The following is an 18,397-nucleotide window of genomic DNA, read 5'->3' as shown; positions in this document are numbered from 1 at the left end:
TACCTGATCATCTCAAGAGACATAGAAGGGCCTTTGACAAAATTTAGCATACATCCATGATGCAAACTCTGTAGGAGATGTAAGCTGTATGAAATTCTTTCATTTACAGGAAAATGGACGATGGCACTGGAGATCAAAATGTTCAGTAAAACAATCCAGGCAGAGAATGGTAAATACTGTTTTATCTCATATGTGGAATCTAGATTTAAATGAATCAAGAAAGAAGAAGGGGATTGTTTGAGGGAAGGGGGACAGTTAAAGAGAGGGATGAATGACTGAATGTAATGGGGTATGAAAAAAGACAAATAGTGTGTGCTTTCTCTCTTGGAGAACTAATCTCTCTATCTCTTATGGAAGCAGAAAAGGGCTGCATGGTAGTGAATTGGCTAAGGAGGCAGGGTGAGGAACAAATATGATCTAACTATAATGATCTATGTGTATGAAAACAACATGACCAAGCTCATTTCGCGTATGCTAACTTGATTTAAATATCATAATAAGAAACTATTGATGATCTATTACTGATCTGATCTCAAAGAAAACAATTTTATCAGGTGTGTGCAATGTATAATGAGATTTATATTTAATTGTAAAGTGATGATGCCAAAGTTTTGATGAAACTTTGTATTTTATGACATTAAACATATAAATTGTAGTATAGACAAGATTGTGATATTTCTAGTCAATATACTTTGTTACTTTACAGTCATTTATTTAGTCAATTCCATTCATTCAGCAAGTCAATTTTTAACCTAGGTTATGTTAACTGTGTTTAAAAGTACAATGATATATGACAATCCAGTCAAGTACACATTCTGCACTGCAAAATGTAGAAGCAAACACACATAGTCCTGTTCTTCCGCAAGGTTAGGAGGATGTCATCATAACCATTGATTCCCAGGCTATACTATCTGGACTTAGACACTGAAAGAATTTCTGAGGCACGTGTTCACATTGTCACAAAGGTTTAAGACAACAAGGAATAAAAGCATGCTGAAAAACATGATCTTTCTTTGCAGTTATAAAGTCTCCCTAGTAGGCTGGGAATCTCTACTTCTAGAAGATAAAACTCTCAGAACTAATTATTTCAGAAGGGACAATCTTCATATATTAAATTGTTGGAAATGTCTTTCTTGTTTTTGTTTTCCCAATTTGATTTCTAATTAGTAACTAGTGTCACTTATTGATGACAGCACGAGTGTGAAGGCAAGCTGTAGACAACTTTAGCAAACACTATAGTGATCTTCTCATCCATGATATTAAATATTGTTTCTGACTAAAATATAGAGTGACATATTAAGTAATTACATAGTTTTGAAATAACTACATTGTAATCAGTTTTCTATGGAGAGGGCTGCATGATGAAAAGATGAGACACTTAGCTATTTATACTAAAGTCCAGCAAAGGTCTCTCTAAAGATGTGGAAAATGACATCAATTCCACCAGATGACTGTAGTGGTACCCCATAAGCTATGCTGGTATTTCAGGGTAAGTCTGATTCTCAACCAGCCATCAATGTTTGAGGTAATACATTTTGAAATTTGAATTGCTTTTGCATAAATATATCCTGTAATACCTTTCACACACACACTAAATATATAAATAAGTAGATAGATAAATAAATTTAAAACAAAAGTGGAGCACAAGTAAATATAAAATGTAATTCTGGTTTTTTTGCAATATTTGTCTTCTACTTAACTTTAACTGAATTGCATAAGGCATAATTATAAGGTTTTGATAATGTTATATAAATATATAACTTGACTACAATAGCATGAAAAAGATACAAAGGAATGTAACAATATTGGAGAGAATTTTTATACAATTTTATATACTATTAAAATTATATTAATCCTCATATGGCTTTTAGATTAAAATATTATTATTCACATTTTAAAATGCTCACAAAAGGAAAAGAACAACAAAAGAACTAAACTGGTTTTCTATAAAATATTTAATATAAAATAATGCAGTAATCTAGGACTAGAAGGTCAAAAAAGACATAAGGCATAAAGCAAAGAGACAACAATGTATGTAAATCCTGTCTTATAGTTAATTATATGGAACACTCCAATTAGAAGATGGAGATTATAAAATGTGTTTATGAAATTGTCCAAGTACATGTTTTCTAATCTGGGGTTAGACATGGTGCCATTGCACCATGAGGCTACTCATACGTTCTTTCCAAACAGAGATGCACTACACACCAAAGCACAGTGTGGTCAGAAATGAAAGGAAATGTAAAGATGCATCAATCAAGAACTGGACATAAGACAGCTGGCAATGTTAATATCAGAAAAAATAACTTTTAAAATAAACAAACAAAAAGGTTTCTCACTAAAGGTAAAGTGGACATTTTATAGTAATAAAAGGGTTCATCTATCAAGAAATATAATCATCATGAACATGCATATACATAACAGAACATGCAAATACATAATAAATAGACTGGCAGAATTGGTACAGAAAATAGGCAACAATAGATACCATCTAAATAACAGCTGAAACAGCTTTTAAAAAAAAAACACATGAAATAAAAGCCATGAAAACACTATGGACAAACTGACCTAACATATTTCTGAAGAATATTAGCAAGCAACTGCTGAATACACTGTAGTCTCAAATAGCATGGGGTGTCTCTCAGGCTCTAAGATAAGCCATAACACAAAACAAAGTTCATGTAAGAGATTGGAACTATAAAATACATTTTCTGGCACAAAGAAATACTAAAATACCAAGGGAAACATTTTGTAAGTTTCAAAACATGCAGAAATTAGACATTACTATCCGAAAGAACTGTTGTATCAAAAAGAAAAGTCACTAAGAAAATTCAGAACTATCTTAGAGCTACAGTGATGGCATAACATGATCAAACTTTTAGATTTCTCCAAAGAATTGCTTGTGGAGGTAATTATACTGCACATGCACATATTAAAAACGAATGTTTCAAATCAACAACCCAATGTCCTATCTAAGAAACTAGAAAAAGATGCGTTGCCTCCCTAGGGTGCCCATGAAAAGATCGTGGGGCATGGATGGTGTGGCGTGGGGCTGCAGGACCAGCCTGGACCTGCTGAAGGCCTTGCCCGGAGCAAGCCTGGCCAACCTGAAGCCCAACCCTGACTCCAGAAAGCAGGAAGATGTCTAAGAGATCCGAAAAGAGGTAGGAAATGTGGCAGAGACCGTAAAGGAGAAAGGCAGAGAGGAAGGAACCCGGCTCCGGCAGACTCCATTTGATTCCCAAAATATGGATTTAATGACGGACATAGTTTCAGGCACCAGCCTCAGCCTCTGAGTCTCAGGAGACTGCAGTATCTCATTGATTTAGGGCCAACTGATCCAACTCAGCCTATTGACATGGCTTCTTGTGGGTCTCAAATCCTCGGAGTTGATACCAACCTTCACTGTGGTCAGCTCTCTTGCTCTTTTTCCATTTGAAAGTTAAATCTCAGGTAATAAAACTTGCACAGAGGAACTGAACCATTGAGGGTGTATGTCTCAAAAATTCAGATGGTGGTGGTCCTTAGAAGTATGATAAAAATGACTATAAGAAAAAGAAACTAGAAAAAAGACAAAATAAAAGTCAAACAAAAATAAGAGAGAAAATAACAAAGATGAATGAAAAATAAACAAAATAAAAAATAGAAAGAAAATAGGGAAAAGTAATGGTCCCAAGATTTATGTCATGGAAAATATCTTTTTTAAAAGTTGAAGTTTGTATATTCATTCAAGTAGCACAGCTAAATTTACAATGCAAAAAAGAAAAAATAAAGATGGGACACTACTTCTATTATAGAATAACCATACAGAGTCCATCACACGTGCTGCTGAATTAGACTTGTCCACTAGACCAGAATGTCCCCATTCTTTCATGCCTTAAGAGACAACAGACTTCATTCTTACTATGATAGACATTTTTTTCAGAGACACATGCTATAACTATAAATGTGACAGGGAGACAACACAATGGAAACTGGTACTCTGAGTCATAGCTTCAAGCTGATTAATAAAGAGATAGAGGTAGGTTTCCATTTTACCAGATGTGCCAAATAATATGAACATAATAAATATAAAATGTAAGCATGATAATTGATAAATATAAGATATATACATATGTAATGTATGTGTGTGTGTATTCAGTCTTGACCTTGAAGCATTATACCAAATTGTCAAATTATCAAAAGTACAAGAGCAAGAAGAATAGTTAAATCTAAAAGAGAATATATTTAGGTCACATTTAAAGGAAATACCTAAGACTAATGGTAGATTGTCCAACAACATAGTACAGGATTGTGGGTATGGAATATTGTATTTCAAGTCCTGAAGAAAACTAACTGCCAACCAAGGTTTCTTTAGGCAGCTAGGCTATTCTTCAGAAACAAATGTGAAGGGGAGATATTGCAAGATAAACAAAACCTAAGGGAATTCATTACTATGAGAACAGCTTTACAAAAGATGCTTAAGGGAGTTTTATACCCCAAAGTGTGAGAAGAGTACATACATCATGACAGTGTGTTCTAGAAACACAAAAGAATCAATGCAGTAAACAGGAGACCACAAAGATAAATAGAAAATAAGAAAGGAACAAAGAATATCCAAAATACCATCAAGAATATTGGTAAATTTTCAGGTATTGGATCATACCTTCCATTAATAAAGTTGAAGGTAAATGGTCTTAATTCTGCAGTTAATAGCTACAGCCTGGCTTGGCAGAACTTTTTTAAAAATAAGACCTAACAACACAGTGTCCATAAGAAATTTATCTCACTAGTGAAGGACACACACAGGCTGAAGGGCAGTGTGAACATGGCAGCTGATAGTGTAAGCAAATGGAATCTAAGAATGAGCAGAAATATCTACACATATGTATGAACGAATGGACTGTAGGACCAAAACGGCATGAAGAGATGAAAAAAGTCACTATATAGTGCTTAAAAGACTAATTTATTAATTGTGTTTATATGCATCTAATATTAGAGTACTCAATTTGATGAATACCATTAGATCCAGTGGGAGAGCTGGGTCTCATAATGGGCTATTTCCTTACTCTCAATCCACCGAAAATCAACAAAGAAACTGCACAATCAAGTTATACTACAGATTAAATAGGTCTACCAGACAATCAGGACATTCTATTAGTGGTTAAAGAATACACATCCTTTGCACTAGTGCATGGAACCACCTCTAGACTAGACTCTTTGTCAGAGGACAAAACAACTTTGGCCACTTTGAGAACAATGAAACTGTATACTGTGATTTTTCTGATCACAATGAAATAAAACTTGAAAATAGTATCAAGTGGAATGATAAGGATACAAACAAATGGACACTGAAGAATTTACTTTTATAATATAAAGTAATATTACATTGAATACCTTGAAAAAATAGAAAGTCATCAAGGATGTCAGCCAGGAAATTAAAAAAAAAATTCCTTGGAACGAATGAAAATGGAAACACAAATTCTGTGAGACCCAGCAAAAGCATACCAAGAAAGAAGCCGATAGCAGTGAGTGGCTGTATAATAATGAATCTGAATCTTAGAAAAACAAGAGCAAACTTTACCTAAAATTAATAGGAGAAAAGAAACAATTATAATCAGAGAATATGGATAAACTAGGGTCTAACATAGAAGACAATGACCAAAGAAATAAAGAGAAGGCCGGCCATGTCTGGGTCAGTGGTCATGCAGCAGCAGGGGTCTGTATTGATGTCCGTAGCCCATGTTACTACCATCCGTCATGGGGATATCTCTGGTCTGTGCTGCCACTTAAGACCATGTTGATTTCCAAGGCTGTGGAGAGTTGACCCTGAGCCCTTACTGGCTGGGGCTCTTGAGAAAGCTGGCCCTACACCCTAGCCACCTGCAGAACTCAGGAGAGTGGGTCCTGCCCCCTGCACCTCACCTGGGCAACAAAGCAGAGCTGGCCCTGGTGGCTAGGACTAAGGAGAGCTGGCTCCACCCCTCATCTGCCTAGTGATGATGTGGGCTAGGGAGAAATTCCCTCTGAGTTCACCCCTTGCAGTCTGAGGCAGGCAGAAAGACAGTCCCTAGGTCATGAGCTGGCCACGCCCTTCACTGGCTGCAGAATTTGGGAGAGCAGACCCTGCACCTTGCCTGGGGAGCAGGAAAGCTAGGCCAAGGATGTAAGTATTGGAATCTGGTCTCATCCCTCATCTTCCTTGAGGTGCCATGGGCAAAGGAGTGATGTTCTCCCCTATTCCTGCCCCTCACCACCTTCTGCAGGTGGATGAGCTGGGCCAGAGGTCACGAGAGTGGAAGAGTTGACCATGCTCCTTTCTATTGGTAGCATTGGGGTGAGCTTGCTGGGGCAATGCTGGAGAGCTGGACCTGGTGGTGTAGATCTGGTGGCTGATCAACTCAGCTGCCACTCAGAGCCAGACCCAGGCCTTTGAGTGGGTCTACCCCAACATGTACCTCATGTATGAATTGCTGGAATGCACGAAGGGACCAGTCTTGTACATCCAAAGCTGCAGAATCTCTGAGACACAGGGCAACAGTAGGATGTCTGAGAAGATTCCCCATGAGGATCCAGCATTGAGGGTGTAGCAGAAGCCAGAACCCGAACAATGACTCATTGCACTGAACATTTTCAAGTAAAGATGGGCAAAAGGGTATATTGTGTGACACACTGTGTCACACTGCAGCTTCCACGATGAGATTATTTACTTTATTTTTATTTATTTATATTTTTATTTTCTTTTGTGGGGGAGTTGCAAGGGTGGTAAGCAGATAAGAAAGGACAGGGAGAAGAATGGATTTGGGGTACATAATATGAAAGTCACAAAGAATCAATAAAATTTTTTAAAAATTAAAGATGAAAAGGAGAGACTGAAAATAATACTACAAAGTTCAGATCATTAGGGATCACCTTGGATAACCACATAAAATTAAATTGGAAAAATCTAGAAGAAATGCGTGCACTTTTAGACACAACTTATCAAGCTGAATCAAGAGACTGTAAAAATATAATTATATCATAGCTAATTAAGATCAAATCAGCTACAAAAAGTCTACCAACAAAGAGAAGCCCATAGATGGCTTCCCTGTTCAATTTTACCTGATATCTAAAGAGATACATCTCTCAAACTATCCCATAGAAGTAAATGGATGGAGACTCATTATAAGAGGACAACATTAGTTTGCTGCTCCCTCCTAACATACATTCAAAGACCCTCAAGTTAGTATGAAATAAAATTTAATGGCACATTAAAAAGATGATGATGGTTTCACTCTTGTGGCGCAAATATTGTTAATAATAGACAAATTAATATAACATATAAAAATTGAAGATTAAAATTGCATGATAACCTCAATATATGCAGAAAAATAATTTAATAAAATCAAATATTGATTAATGATAAAATTCATGATCAAATTACCTATAGAAAGATCATATGTCAGAACATAATAACAGCTATACATGGCAAGACCATAGCCAACATCACATTGAAGATAATAATGGAAGGCATGACCTACAGCATTATTATCTACACCTATGCTCTTATCCAGTCTTTTACTAGAAGCTTTAGACAAATAATCAGCCAAGAGAGAGAAATCAAAGACATAGAATTTGTAGGGAAAGATATCAACATACCACTGTTCGTAGAGGATATGACTGGATGTGTAGAAAAAGCTAAGGATTCCACGAACACTGAAAAGTGAATTTAGTTTACATCTATACAACAATAGTGAGTTTGCTGAGAAATAAATTATATAGGCAAGTTAATTTAAAAGAGATACACACACACATGCAAAACCACATAGGAGCAAACTTAAGAAGGTAGTGATAGACCTTTACAATGAAAATTACACAAAAATGAATAAATTTGAGGTGCTAGAAGGTATTCATGAACTATAAGAACTAATATTGTTAAAATATCTTTATTACTCCAACTGACTTATATATTCAAATGAACATTATGAAAATGATCTTAAAATTTGCAAACATTCCAAAAGATCCTGTATAAGTGAAGAATTCTTGAGTAAAAAGAACAAAGCTGCATGTATCATAATATCTGATTTTAAGACATACTATACCACCACAGTAACAATAAACCATTGTATTGGCCCAGGAACCGGCACATAGACTATGGAAGCAGAACATAAGGTGTAGGACACATACAAGAAAATGTCAGCTACCTGGTTTTAGGTGAGCATACCAAAAATACATACTGAAAAAAGGTTGATTTCACTTATAAATAGTTCCGGGGGAACTGGATATCCCTAGGCAAAGATTACATCTTGACACCTATCCATCTCTATCACCTTGTACAAAAATTAATTTAAAATTGATAAAATCTTACACTCTACAACTACTAGAGAAAAGCATAGCGAAACATTTTATGACATTGATATATGTAATAACTGTCTGTGTAAGTCTTCAAAGAACACAGGAATATTTTAAATATTTGCTAAGACTATTACAACATACCAAAAGAACTTTCATGTAAAGAAACTTCTGCACTTCATCAACACAGTGAAAAGACAACCTGCAAAGGAGAGGAAGTGTGTCCCAGCTATATGATGTGGACTTGATATCAGAACATACAAAGAATAGCAAGCAGATAATTCAATTAAAACTGTGTAGAAAATATGAATAGATGCTTTTCTGGTGAAGAAATACAAATGGTATTAATTTATTTTTAAAAATCACTCAATATTATTAGACATCAGAAAATCAGAAAGCAAATCTATAATGAGATATTATCTCACTCCAGTTAGAATAGCTATGAGTGATGGTAAATTATTATTATTATCATATTAACATATACTAATAATGTAATGATAGTTATTATCATTAATATTAATAAGCAAAATGACAAATGCTGTTGAAGATGCAAAGAAGAAGGAATTCTTGCATACATTTGGTGGAAATGCAAATTAGTACAGCCACTGTAGAAATTCCATAATTAAAAGTAGAAATGCCATACAAACCAGCTGTACAAGTATACTACTGTTGGTTACACATCCAAAGGAAAAGAAATTAACGCACAAAAAAAGAGACCTGAAAATCTGAGCTTATTGAAACACTGTCATCAATAGCCAGGTTATAGCCTTTGAACAGATGAATGGATAAATAAATTGTTAAGTAGATAACAACAGACATGATTCATACACAGCATGGTTGAGAAGTTAACTGTGAATCCTATTAATTTCCACAATTAATGTGAACCAATAAAAATTACTCTGCTTCAGTCTCCTTGTGGGTCCCACATGTGGAGAGTAGGGACTATTTCACACGTGCACTCTGACCCCCGAACTTAGATCACGTCCTCCTGGCAGGACAGCCTTGCCAGGGTACAGAGGAAGAGGTTACAGGCAGTACAGATAAGACTTGATAGGCTGAGGTCAGATGTTAGGGGAGGAGGGTTCCTCTTTCTGAGGACTAGGGGAGGAAAGAGAGAGAATGAAGGAGGGAGTGGGGATTGGGAGGGAAGACGGAGGAGGATACAACCAGGATATGAAGAATTCAAAGTGCAGAACAAGTGGGTAACTTATATTGCTAATCCCAGTACACGGGAATAACTCTGAGACTGGCTGAGACATGAATGTCTATGCATAGACAATGCTTATTGTTCTTAAAATCTGAGTAGTATTCCATTGTGTAAACGTACCACAGTTTCTTTATCCATTTTTCAGTTGAGGGCAAGTGAAAGACTTGTATGAAAACAAACAAACAAATAAACAAAAACCCTTCAAGCCTCTGAAGAAAGATTTTATTTGTATTGTTAATGTGGTGATTTCTTTTCCCACCAGAGGTCTGATCACATTTGGCACTGTAATTATTATGAGGCATCTTCTGTCTTCATATTTTGTAAACACTGTTCTCTGTCACCTTCTGTATAGTCAAATAAAGAGCTGAATGGCCAGTAGCTGGACTGGAGAGGTCAAGCAGGACTTCTGGGCCCAGAGATGGGGTCTCAGGTGGAGCCAGAGAGAGAGGAGTCCCATCAGGACATGGGCAAAGAAGCAGGTTCCAGGACAAGACTATGACGACAGATATAGGAACCACATGGCATTGGCCAGGCCAGTGTATTTGGGTTAGAGTAGCTGAGCACCTGCCTAGCTATAATGCCAAAGCTTACAACATAAAGGTCTCCATGTCGTTAGTCTATCCACCGATGGTCTCCAAATAACTCTGGTTACATTTTAATCCATGATTCAAGTAAACAATAAAAAAAAACACAGAAAAAGTATTCAAAGGAAAGAGGAGATATTATTAAGTACACACATTAAGAGTAATTTGATAACAAGTTGAGTAAGTTAGAACTAAGCAGAAACATCTTCTGGGGCAAAGTGTAGCATCATTTGGCAACTTATAAACAATTTTACAAACCAACTATATTTATATAATTATTAAATATAATTTTTGTTTTCCTTTAATTAAAATAAATTCTTTTCTCATATAATATATCTCCTGTCTCAGAACACAAGCATATTATTATTTTTTTATATTTTCAAGACATTTTTTATTCTTTGATAATTGCATACATGAATAAAATGAATTTAGATCATCTGCAATCTTCACATCTCCTCCATCTTCTATATCACACACACCCTCCTCCTCTTCCTCCCAACTTCATGTCCTCTTTATTTTTTTTTTAACCCACTGAGTCCATTTAGGGCTGTCCAAATGGATGCCTATAGGAGCATCCTATGGGAAAATGAGCGCTCTACTAGCGGCCATACCCTGAAGAAAACTGATTCTTCCTCTCTCAGAACCACCAACTGCCAATAATTCTTCAGTGACAGGGGAGGTGTGGGCCTCTCCTTTGTTCAGTGTACAATGCCGGCTGGCTTGATCTTGTGCAGGCAACCACAGTTGCTGTGAATACGTGAGTACAATCATTCTCCCATGTCCCAAAGACAGTTACGCAGGTTCTCTGACCTTTGGCTCTGACTATCTTTCTGTTCCCTCTTCCAGTGGCCCACTTGCAGCTAGATACTCACTTATTCTCTGCATTTTGACCATCTGCGAGTCTCTTTGTACACTCCCATCCACTGTAGAAAGCTTCCCTAATGAGGGTGTGGATGCAAGCAGGGAATGGTGGTATATGCCTTTAATCCCAGCACTCAGGGAGGTAGAGGCAGGCAGATCACTGTGAGCTCAAGGTCAGCCTGGTCTATGAAGTGAGCCCAGGACTGCCAAGGATACACAGAGAATCCCTGTCTCAAAAAACAAAATAAAACAAAACAAAACAACAACAGCAAGAGAAAAGATGGTGGTGGTGTGTGTATTGCAGTAATCTATGGCTACAACGGCATTTGGAAGGAGATTTGATACACTATTTAGCAAAAATAATGGTAGTTGGTTCATGCCTAGGGCCTATGAGCTCTCCAGCCGTGATTCTTGGTGATAGGAGGTTCCTCCAGTAGAGCAGGCTTTAGGTCAATTGTGAACCTGCGGGTGGTTGGTTGCCCCTTTAACATTCATGCAAAATAACTGTGTGCTTTTTTTTTTAAAATAAATTTGCAATCTCAGTAGATATAACATTTAAAAAGAAAGAACAGGAAAAGAATGCCTACTATTCTTTGTAAGACCTACTATTTTAAGAAAGAAAAAGTGTCAAAGTTAAAACAGCAACCATTTGACTCCAATCATAGGCACATTCATGAAAAGCGGGAGTTTTAACACTTGCACACAAAAGTCTGACTTTGAGATCTGGAATGGGGAAGAATCACATTAATTTGTGTGCCCATGGAATGGATGACTAAAGTGATCAGGATGTCACTGTATATGAAAAATAGAGGAATTAAAAGGAATGGTCATTATATTTTATGCAAAGAACATCTTACTGTGTAAGACAATGGCAGGGTTTAAAGTAGAAAGAAAGACTGTAGGAGAGATTCCATGCTTAATTGTAAGGAAATGAGTGAGTAGGAAACTGAAAGATGAGTGTGAGAGCAAAAGGCTTTACCAAAGAAATGAACCTCAAACATGTTGAGAAAATAATAGACAGCAGAGAAGTCATAGTAAGAACATTACCCCTGGAACTGGGGACCCACGCTCATTTAGGCAGAAAGCACTAGGTGCCACATGTCCTGGACCTTGCGTGACTCCTGGATCCTGGAGCCAAGGACCATGCATGGACTGGACTTGGTCCCCTACAAAGATGTAGCCCATAGACAGCTGAGGCTTCATGTGGGCCCTCTGGTGAGCTTCTCAATCACTTCCCTCTGGCTGGACTGCCTTTCAAGGGCACAGGGGAAGAGGATGCACTCAGTCCTAATGTGACTTGATGAGCTAGGGTAGATGCGAGGGGAGGTTCTCCTTTTTGAGGAATAGTGCGGAAGGGGAGAGGGATAGAGGGTGAGACTGGGAGGTGAGGAGGGATGGGCCTACAGACCAGGATGTACAGTGAATTTAAAAGTTTTAAATTAAGAAGAAAATTCCCCCTAGCTACAAATAGACTCACTTGACTGGCCTTGTTCTGCCACCTGGAAGCCACCACCACAGCCAGAGATCAAAGGAAGTTCTTTGTTGCCTGGTCTGTCAAAAAAAATCTAAGATATGAACAGATACTGTTCTTTAATTCTTCTCCGATCTATAAAGGAGAATAACATGGGACAATAGCCAACTAACTGGGTTGACATGATTTTTTTTTCTTCATATAGGACACTTAGAGCCCTAGATCCACTTTGTCGTCTATTGTATGTTGTGTGATAAGTTAATTATGCATACTCTATTTTACTAAAAGACTAAGGACATCTTTCTTTAAAATAAAATGTTTATGTATATGCATATACACATACTCTTAGTTATGCATGTATGTATGTGTATACACATATGTATATGTGTGTGTGATATGTATGTGTGTGTGTGTGTGTGTGTGTGTGTGTGTGTGTGTGTTCAGTCAACTTATAGATGAGGCTGTGTACCAGAATAGTTGTCACCACTACTGAGAAATCATGCAGTGGAGAGGATAGCTATAACTCTAAGAATAAGTAGAATTGAACTACATAGCTGACCAGTTGATAAATTTGGGGTGAGCCACATATCCATGTAATTTTAGCTTCAGCTTTGAATTGAAGAATCTTAACAGTTGCTAATTTGCATTTATGTGTGATTTTATTTAACTACAACTATCTAAAATCATATTCAACATATGAAACAAACTCTCTTTTAATTTATTGCTTCAGCAACATAACACTGAACACAAATTTATATTCAGGACAGAGATTCATATATTGAGCACTGCTGGAGGTTGGTCTGATATATTTTGATGCTAATTACTGCTTACTGTCTCTGCCCCACTTGCACTTTGTCTAAGAGCCTAACATTTTTGACCAAGAAAAGGCCATCACACCTGAGCAGGACAAATGGGAGCGGTGTGGCTAAGGTTTCAGGGCTTGGGGAGACAGAGAGAGAGAGAGAGAGAGAGAGAGAGAGAGAGAGAGAGACAGAGAGAGAAAGAGAGACAGAGAGACAGAGAGAGAAAGAGACAGACAGAGAGAGAGAAAGAGAGAGACAGAGAGATAGAGAGACAGAGAGACAGAGAGAGAGACAGAGAGACAGAGAGACAGAGAGAGAAAGAGAGACAGAGAGACAGAGAGAGAAAGAGACAGAGACAGAGAGAGAGACAGAGAGACAGAGAGACAGAGCGGCTGGAGGAGAAGAGAGGAGATGAAGGCTGTGCCATGGATTAGGTGGAGGAAAAGTACATGGCCAGTGTGGAAGGGGACTTGGCCCAGATGATGATAATTAGCAAGTATTTGGGATTCTTGATGGGAGTTAGCTTGATAGAAATTATTAGCAGCAGATGGCATGGGATTGGGGCAGGTATTCCATACCTGTCCCACTATGGGAAGTAGTTTAGGGATTAATATATGCCCTGCCTCCAGGTTAACTGAGGCTATTTTAAAATATAACTCATCTCTGTATCTTGATTGATTGCCAGCAGGTTAGAAAATACTGCTGTAATAATAATTATAGGCCTAATAATAAACATTAGGACATACTGGTAAATTAACCACAGCAGAGAACTCTTAAATTTCTGTATTATTTTATTTTTGGCTATTTGCTATTTTTAAATCAACCCCCAGTACAATCAAGAGTGTAAAAAAAATGGTTCTATATAAAAATATAGCCAAATTTTATCCTTGTTTCATTTCCTCCCATAAGAGAGCTCATTTCTCTGTTTCTCTTCACACACCAACTTTACAACACTTAAATAAAAAGTCTCAGCACAACTGAAATATTCTCCAAGCCCTTTGGATTCCGCCAGATCATTATTTTTATTATGTCTAATTATTTACCACCTGAATGTGTGACTTTTATTATTTGCTAATACCTGAAGTCATAACAAGATGATAGCTTTTTATTATTTCTCCTTTACACTATTAATTCTATGGGAAACTCTTTCCCGTTAGTTTTTCCTGGCTCTTGTTGCACTGTGGCAATCCTCAGATGCACACACATTGCCATTGTATTCACACTCTATTGAGAAGAAACAAAAATGGCTTGACATTCAAGTCATCTCCCCCCCCCCTTCATGGATTAAATAGGGCACAAGCATCTAGCAACTTTTGAAAAAGCCAAGCTTCCTTTTGCTTTAGTGCACCCAGAAGACTTCAAATCAATACTTAGCATTAACGTTTTAATTGAGAATTAACATCATTGTAATTGGAAGTGAGGATCAGCATCCTGATGTCTACAAGGTGGCTCGGAGAGGAAGGTCATTACCCTGGAGAGCACAAGCATTGGGAAAGGAAGACACAAATCATGTGTTTCCTTGGGCAAGGACACACAGTAAACACTTGGATTGGTGGTCAACTGTAATTTGCTTCTAGAGTCAGAAACCGGCAACATTGCACTTAGGATTTATAGCAGAACACACAGAAACAGTGACTTTGAAAGCACAGGATACAGGATTAAAAGGAAACTTCACTAGTTCTGAAAGAGCTAGGGGTATAAGGACTTTTCCCTCAAAGTACAGAACGTGCCCTTGTGCCTCTTCACAGTATACCCAGTAGCCATTTGCTATCCTCAACATGTCGCACTCCTAAATATCCTCCTTTGCAAAAAGTCAAACACATTTCAGTCTAGGTTCTCAGCAATGTTTTATTATTTGCTTGAAAATTTCAAGCTAGTATATTCTTAGCCTGAATAATAGAGATTTTTCCCTCTCGTTTTGAGGAAAATAAACGTCCCAAAACAATAATGTTATTTATTTGCTTCCAATACTGGAAATACTTGAGCAATTCTCCAAACTCCCCCAGGATGGAGGAAAACGCCTCCTCCTATCATCCACCCAGTCTTCCCAGACCAGCCTAAGCCTTCCACCTCCTTCATGCTCAGGGAATGAGTATGCCTATTAGTTCTAGCTCCTTAGTGGAGTAAAGAGAACTTATGAGAAGGGAAACTTCTGCAAGAATCATTGCAGAAGTCTTTTCTTTCCCCGTTTATTGGAACTGTATAAGTCTACACAAGATGTGTGTATGTATTGAGCTTTCCCCCTAAGTGTCCCCTGAGCCAAGAGAGAACCCAGCCAGTGAAGCACCCTCAGCTGGGCCCCGCAGGCTGCTGTCCCCAACCTTCACTCCAGTGTCAGTGCAGTGTGCAGAATTGTGGCGCAAAGCAGTGGCCTCAGTATCACTTTCCACACCCCGTGAACCCAAAGCTGTCTTCCTTGTCCTGGAGGAAAGGCTCTTGTGAAAGCAGAGTTTGAAAAGTCCCAGCACTGTCATGGTTAAGATTACCAACACTATTACGGCTATGCTCACAAGTATGAAGACCACCGTAGAGGAAGTGTCGAAAGTTGGGGAAACAGAGGGGGAAGACATGTAGTTCAAAGTTGAGATCATGCTTTCTGATGGCGTGACTGTGACTTTTGGGTTGCTTTGTAGGGACTTTTGAGTAGATAAAGTACTCTGTGTTCCCCAGTGAAGAATTTCAGCAACAGAAGTCCCAAAATTGTCTTGTCCGGTGACCTGGGGCGTCTCTCCTAGCTTCTCAGGGACCCGGCCTGGCCATGTTGTGTTTGTCAGAGGGTTGGCTGGAGTGGTTGATAGAGTCCTGATGGGCAGATTCGTCCCCTGACTGGTTGGCTGTGTTTTCCTTTTGGCCTCACAAGAGCGTCTGTCCTTCCCTAGCTCAAAGCCCGAGGCACATTCGCAAGTGAAGTTTCCCAAGCGGTCTAGGCATTCAGGGAGCTCCACGCATTTGCCAGCAAGGAGGTACCTCCCAGAGCAGGGGCAGAGCACTGATCCAGGGAAAAGTCCATCCCAGCGTGCTCCTGTCTCTTCCTGAATGCAGGTGGCCTGGACAGAGAGCTCCCCGGAACACAGCGCACTCACCTCGGTCCCAGGAGGGCTGAAGTCCAGCGCAGAGCTGCTCAGCCTGAACGGAGCTTGGAAACTCAAGTTAGAAGCGGCACCCGGGCGTGGCGCGGGGCACAGAGCCTCAAACTGGTACTTGCACAGGTAGCCATCCGCGCGCATGCCGCAGCGCATCTCCTTCCAGCCTGCAGGCTCCACTCCCCCTGTGGCCTGGAGCGCAGCACACTTTCGTACAGCACAGGAAAGTTGTGGCTCCTCCACCCACGGCAGTGTGCTCTCCTCTGCGTCTCCCGCGTCGGAGTACAGCCAGGAGAAACCCCTCAAAGGTTCTCTTTCTAAGGTGCAGTGGGCACGGCCGCGCTCCAGAGCCACCCAGAACAGAAGGTCTTTGGAGCCTCCGCCTGGCCCGGGACCTGCGCGTAAGAGTGCTAACACTGCAAGCAGCTCAGAGCCTGAGTGCACTGTGCTGAGCGTCCCGCCGCGCAGACTGCAGGCCTCCTCAGCGGCCCTTCGCTTGATGGTGGCGTGGTGCAGACTGTAGCAAGCCCCCAAGTCCAAACAAGCAGCGCGATCAGCAGTGGGGTGCTCTGTACTCCCTGGCTCGGGCCAGAACGCAGGACAGAGGAGGCACAGGGCAAGTGCTGGCCTCATCCTGCAGACTCTGGGCTCACAGCTGCTCCCAAGTCCTCTGGCTTGCCTGAGGGCACCGATCTGCCTCTGGAGTCACCGCCCTCTTCAGCCCTTTCTACCACTATGTGTGCCCTCCCTTCTCTCCTGAGGCCTCATCCCCCAACAATCAAAAGTCCCCACCAGACTCCCTTGCTTCCCCTAGGCAGTGACAGGAAATGTGTCCAGAGCCCTGCCAGGCTCTGTGTGGCCCTGATTTATTTAGGGGTCAGGAACACAGCTGGCACTTCAGTGCTGGGAAAAAACTGGGCCAATGGGGTCTAATGCCCCGCATAGATAAGCAGAAGAAAAGAAAAGTTGCCACTGGGATCAAGTGAGTCTCTTTCCTTGTTCAGGATTTATCTGGATTTTGGATCTCAGAATGCAGTGATGATCGTGAACAGGAACCATAAGCCCACACCCGCCTATTGTGTTTGTGTCCGGGACTGTGGAGTTGGCGTCAGTATAATTTGTAGACTGTTCCAGGCTGAGGGGAGGTTTCCTGAGTCTGGTGTTGGGGGAGGGATCTTGAGAGAAATGTTCCTGCTTTTTTCTAAACTGGAGGCCTCACTGTTATACCACTTGTCTCCAGGGGCTGTCCTTTGCTGTGTCAACGGAAATCCAGTCATGCTACTGGCCAGTCAAAGAATCAAGAATTCCTTCAGGCACTTACAATGGGAAACAGTCCCTCTGGTCAGCACTTGTCTTAAAATTTTTCATTTTTACTTCCGCTTGTTTATTTTTAAAATACAGATGGTGGTTGGTTAGGGGGAAACTTTTACACCGAGGTGACAAACAATAGCCAAGGGTCTTAACTACTAACTTGTTGGGCTCCATCACTATTTGGCCTCAAGAATTCTACAGGCTAATCGGTTGTATGCAAAAGAGTTCATGGTCTTATAAGGCTGAAGAACAACTGTGTGTGGTTTTATTCTTGACCTGCATAAATGTCATTGCTCCTACGCTTGTTTGTCTGCCAACGTTTATAGTAGAAAGGTGTAAAAAGAACATAAAAGCTCAAAAATCCTCATTCTGAAACTTAAACTATTCTAATACACATTCTGAATTGAAAAATAATACTGTGTAATTTAAGAGATGATTGAATCAGCCACTCCAGGTTCCAATGGATGTTTTGTTTTTATGTACAGGACACCAGCTCAGTTGGAAGTGTGGGAAGGATTAAGGAAAGAAAAGTTCGGGGGTCGGGTGGGGGAGAAGGTTAAAGTCAGAGCTACTGTTAGGTTTCAAACCTCAGACAAAAGGAGGTGGCTATTTGTCATATCGAAGCTGACGCGGGCCAAGAGGTTCTCCCAGCATTCCTCAGCCCCTACCTGTTACAAGACCTTCCTGGCAAGCATACCCTACCCCCTAGCCTGAACTCTCCAGCCCTGGGGGCTGAGCTACTCTTCCCTATATAACCCAACCATTTT

The 18,397-nt window shown here is 39.7% G+C and overlaps 1 protein-coding gene across 1 annotated transcript; it reads right to left on the bottom strand.

Moving 5' to 3' along the window:
* Positions 1-14,005: 14,005 nt before the first annotated feature.
* CLEC14A (C-type lectin domain containing 14A) lies at positions 14,006-17,298 on the bottom strand. The gene has a single exon (XM_084791184.1). The coding sequence runs from the start codon at positions 16,950-16,952 to the stop codon at positions 15,480-15,482; it is 1,473 nt and encodes a 490-aa protein (XP_084647310.1). The 5' UTR covers positions 16,953-17,298; the 3' UTR covers positions 14,006-15,479.
* Positions 17,299-18,397: the final 1,099 nt, after the last annotated feature.

This window comes from Acomys minous (genome assembly GCF_964271855.1).
Source record: "Acomys minous genome assembly, chromosome: 8".
In the NCBI taxonomy this organism is placed as follows: domain Eukaryota; kingdom Metazoa; phylum Chordata; class Mammalia; order Rodentia; family Muridae; genus Acomys; species Acomys minous.
The sequence above is the reverse complement of the archived record's forward strand: the minus strand, read 5'-3'. Positions and strand labels throughout refer to the sequence as shown.

Bases quoted from the DNA above. Each gene is read 5' to 3' on its own strand.
- CLEC14A (XM_084791184.1), bottom strand. From the start codon at position 16,952: ATGAGGCCAGCACTTGCCCTGTGCCTCCTCTGTCCTGCGTTCTGGCCC.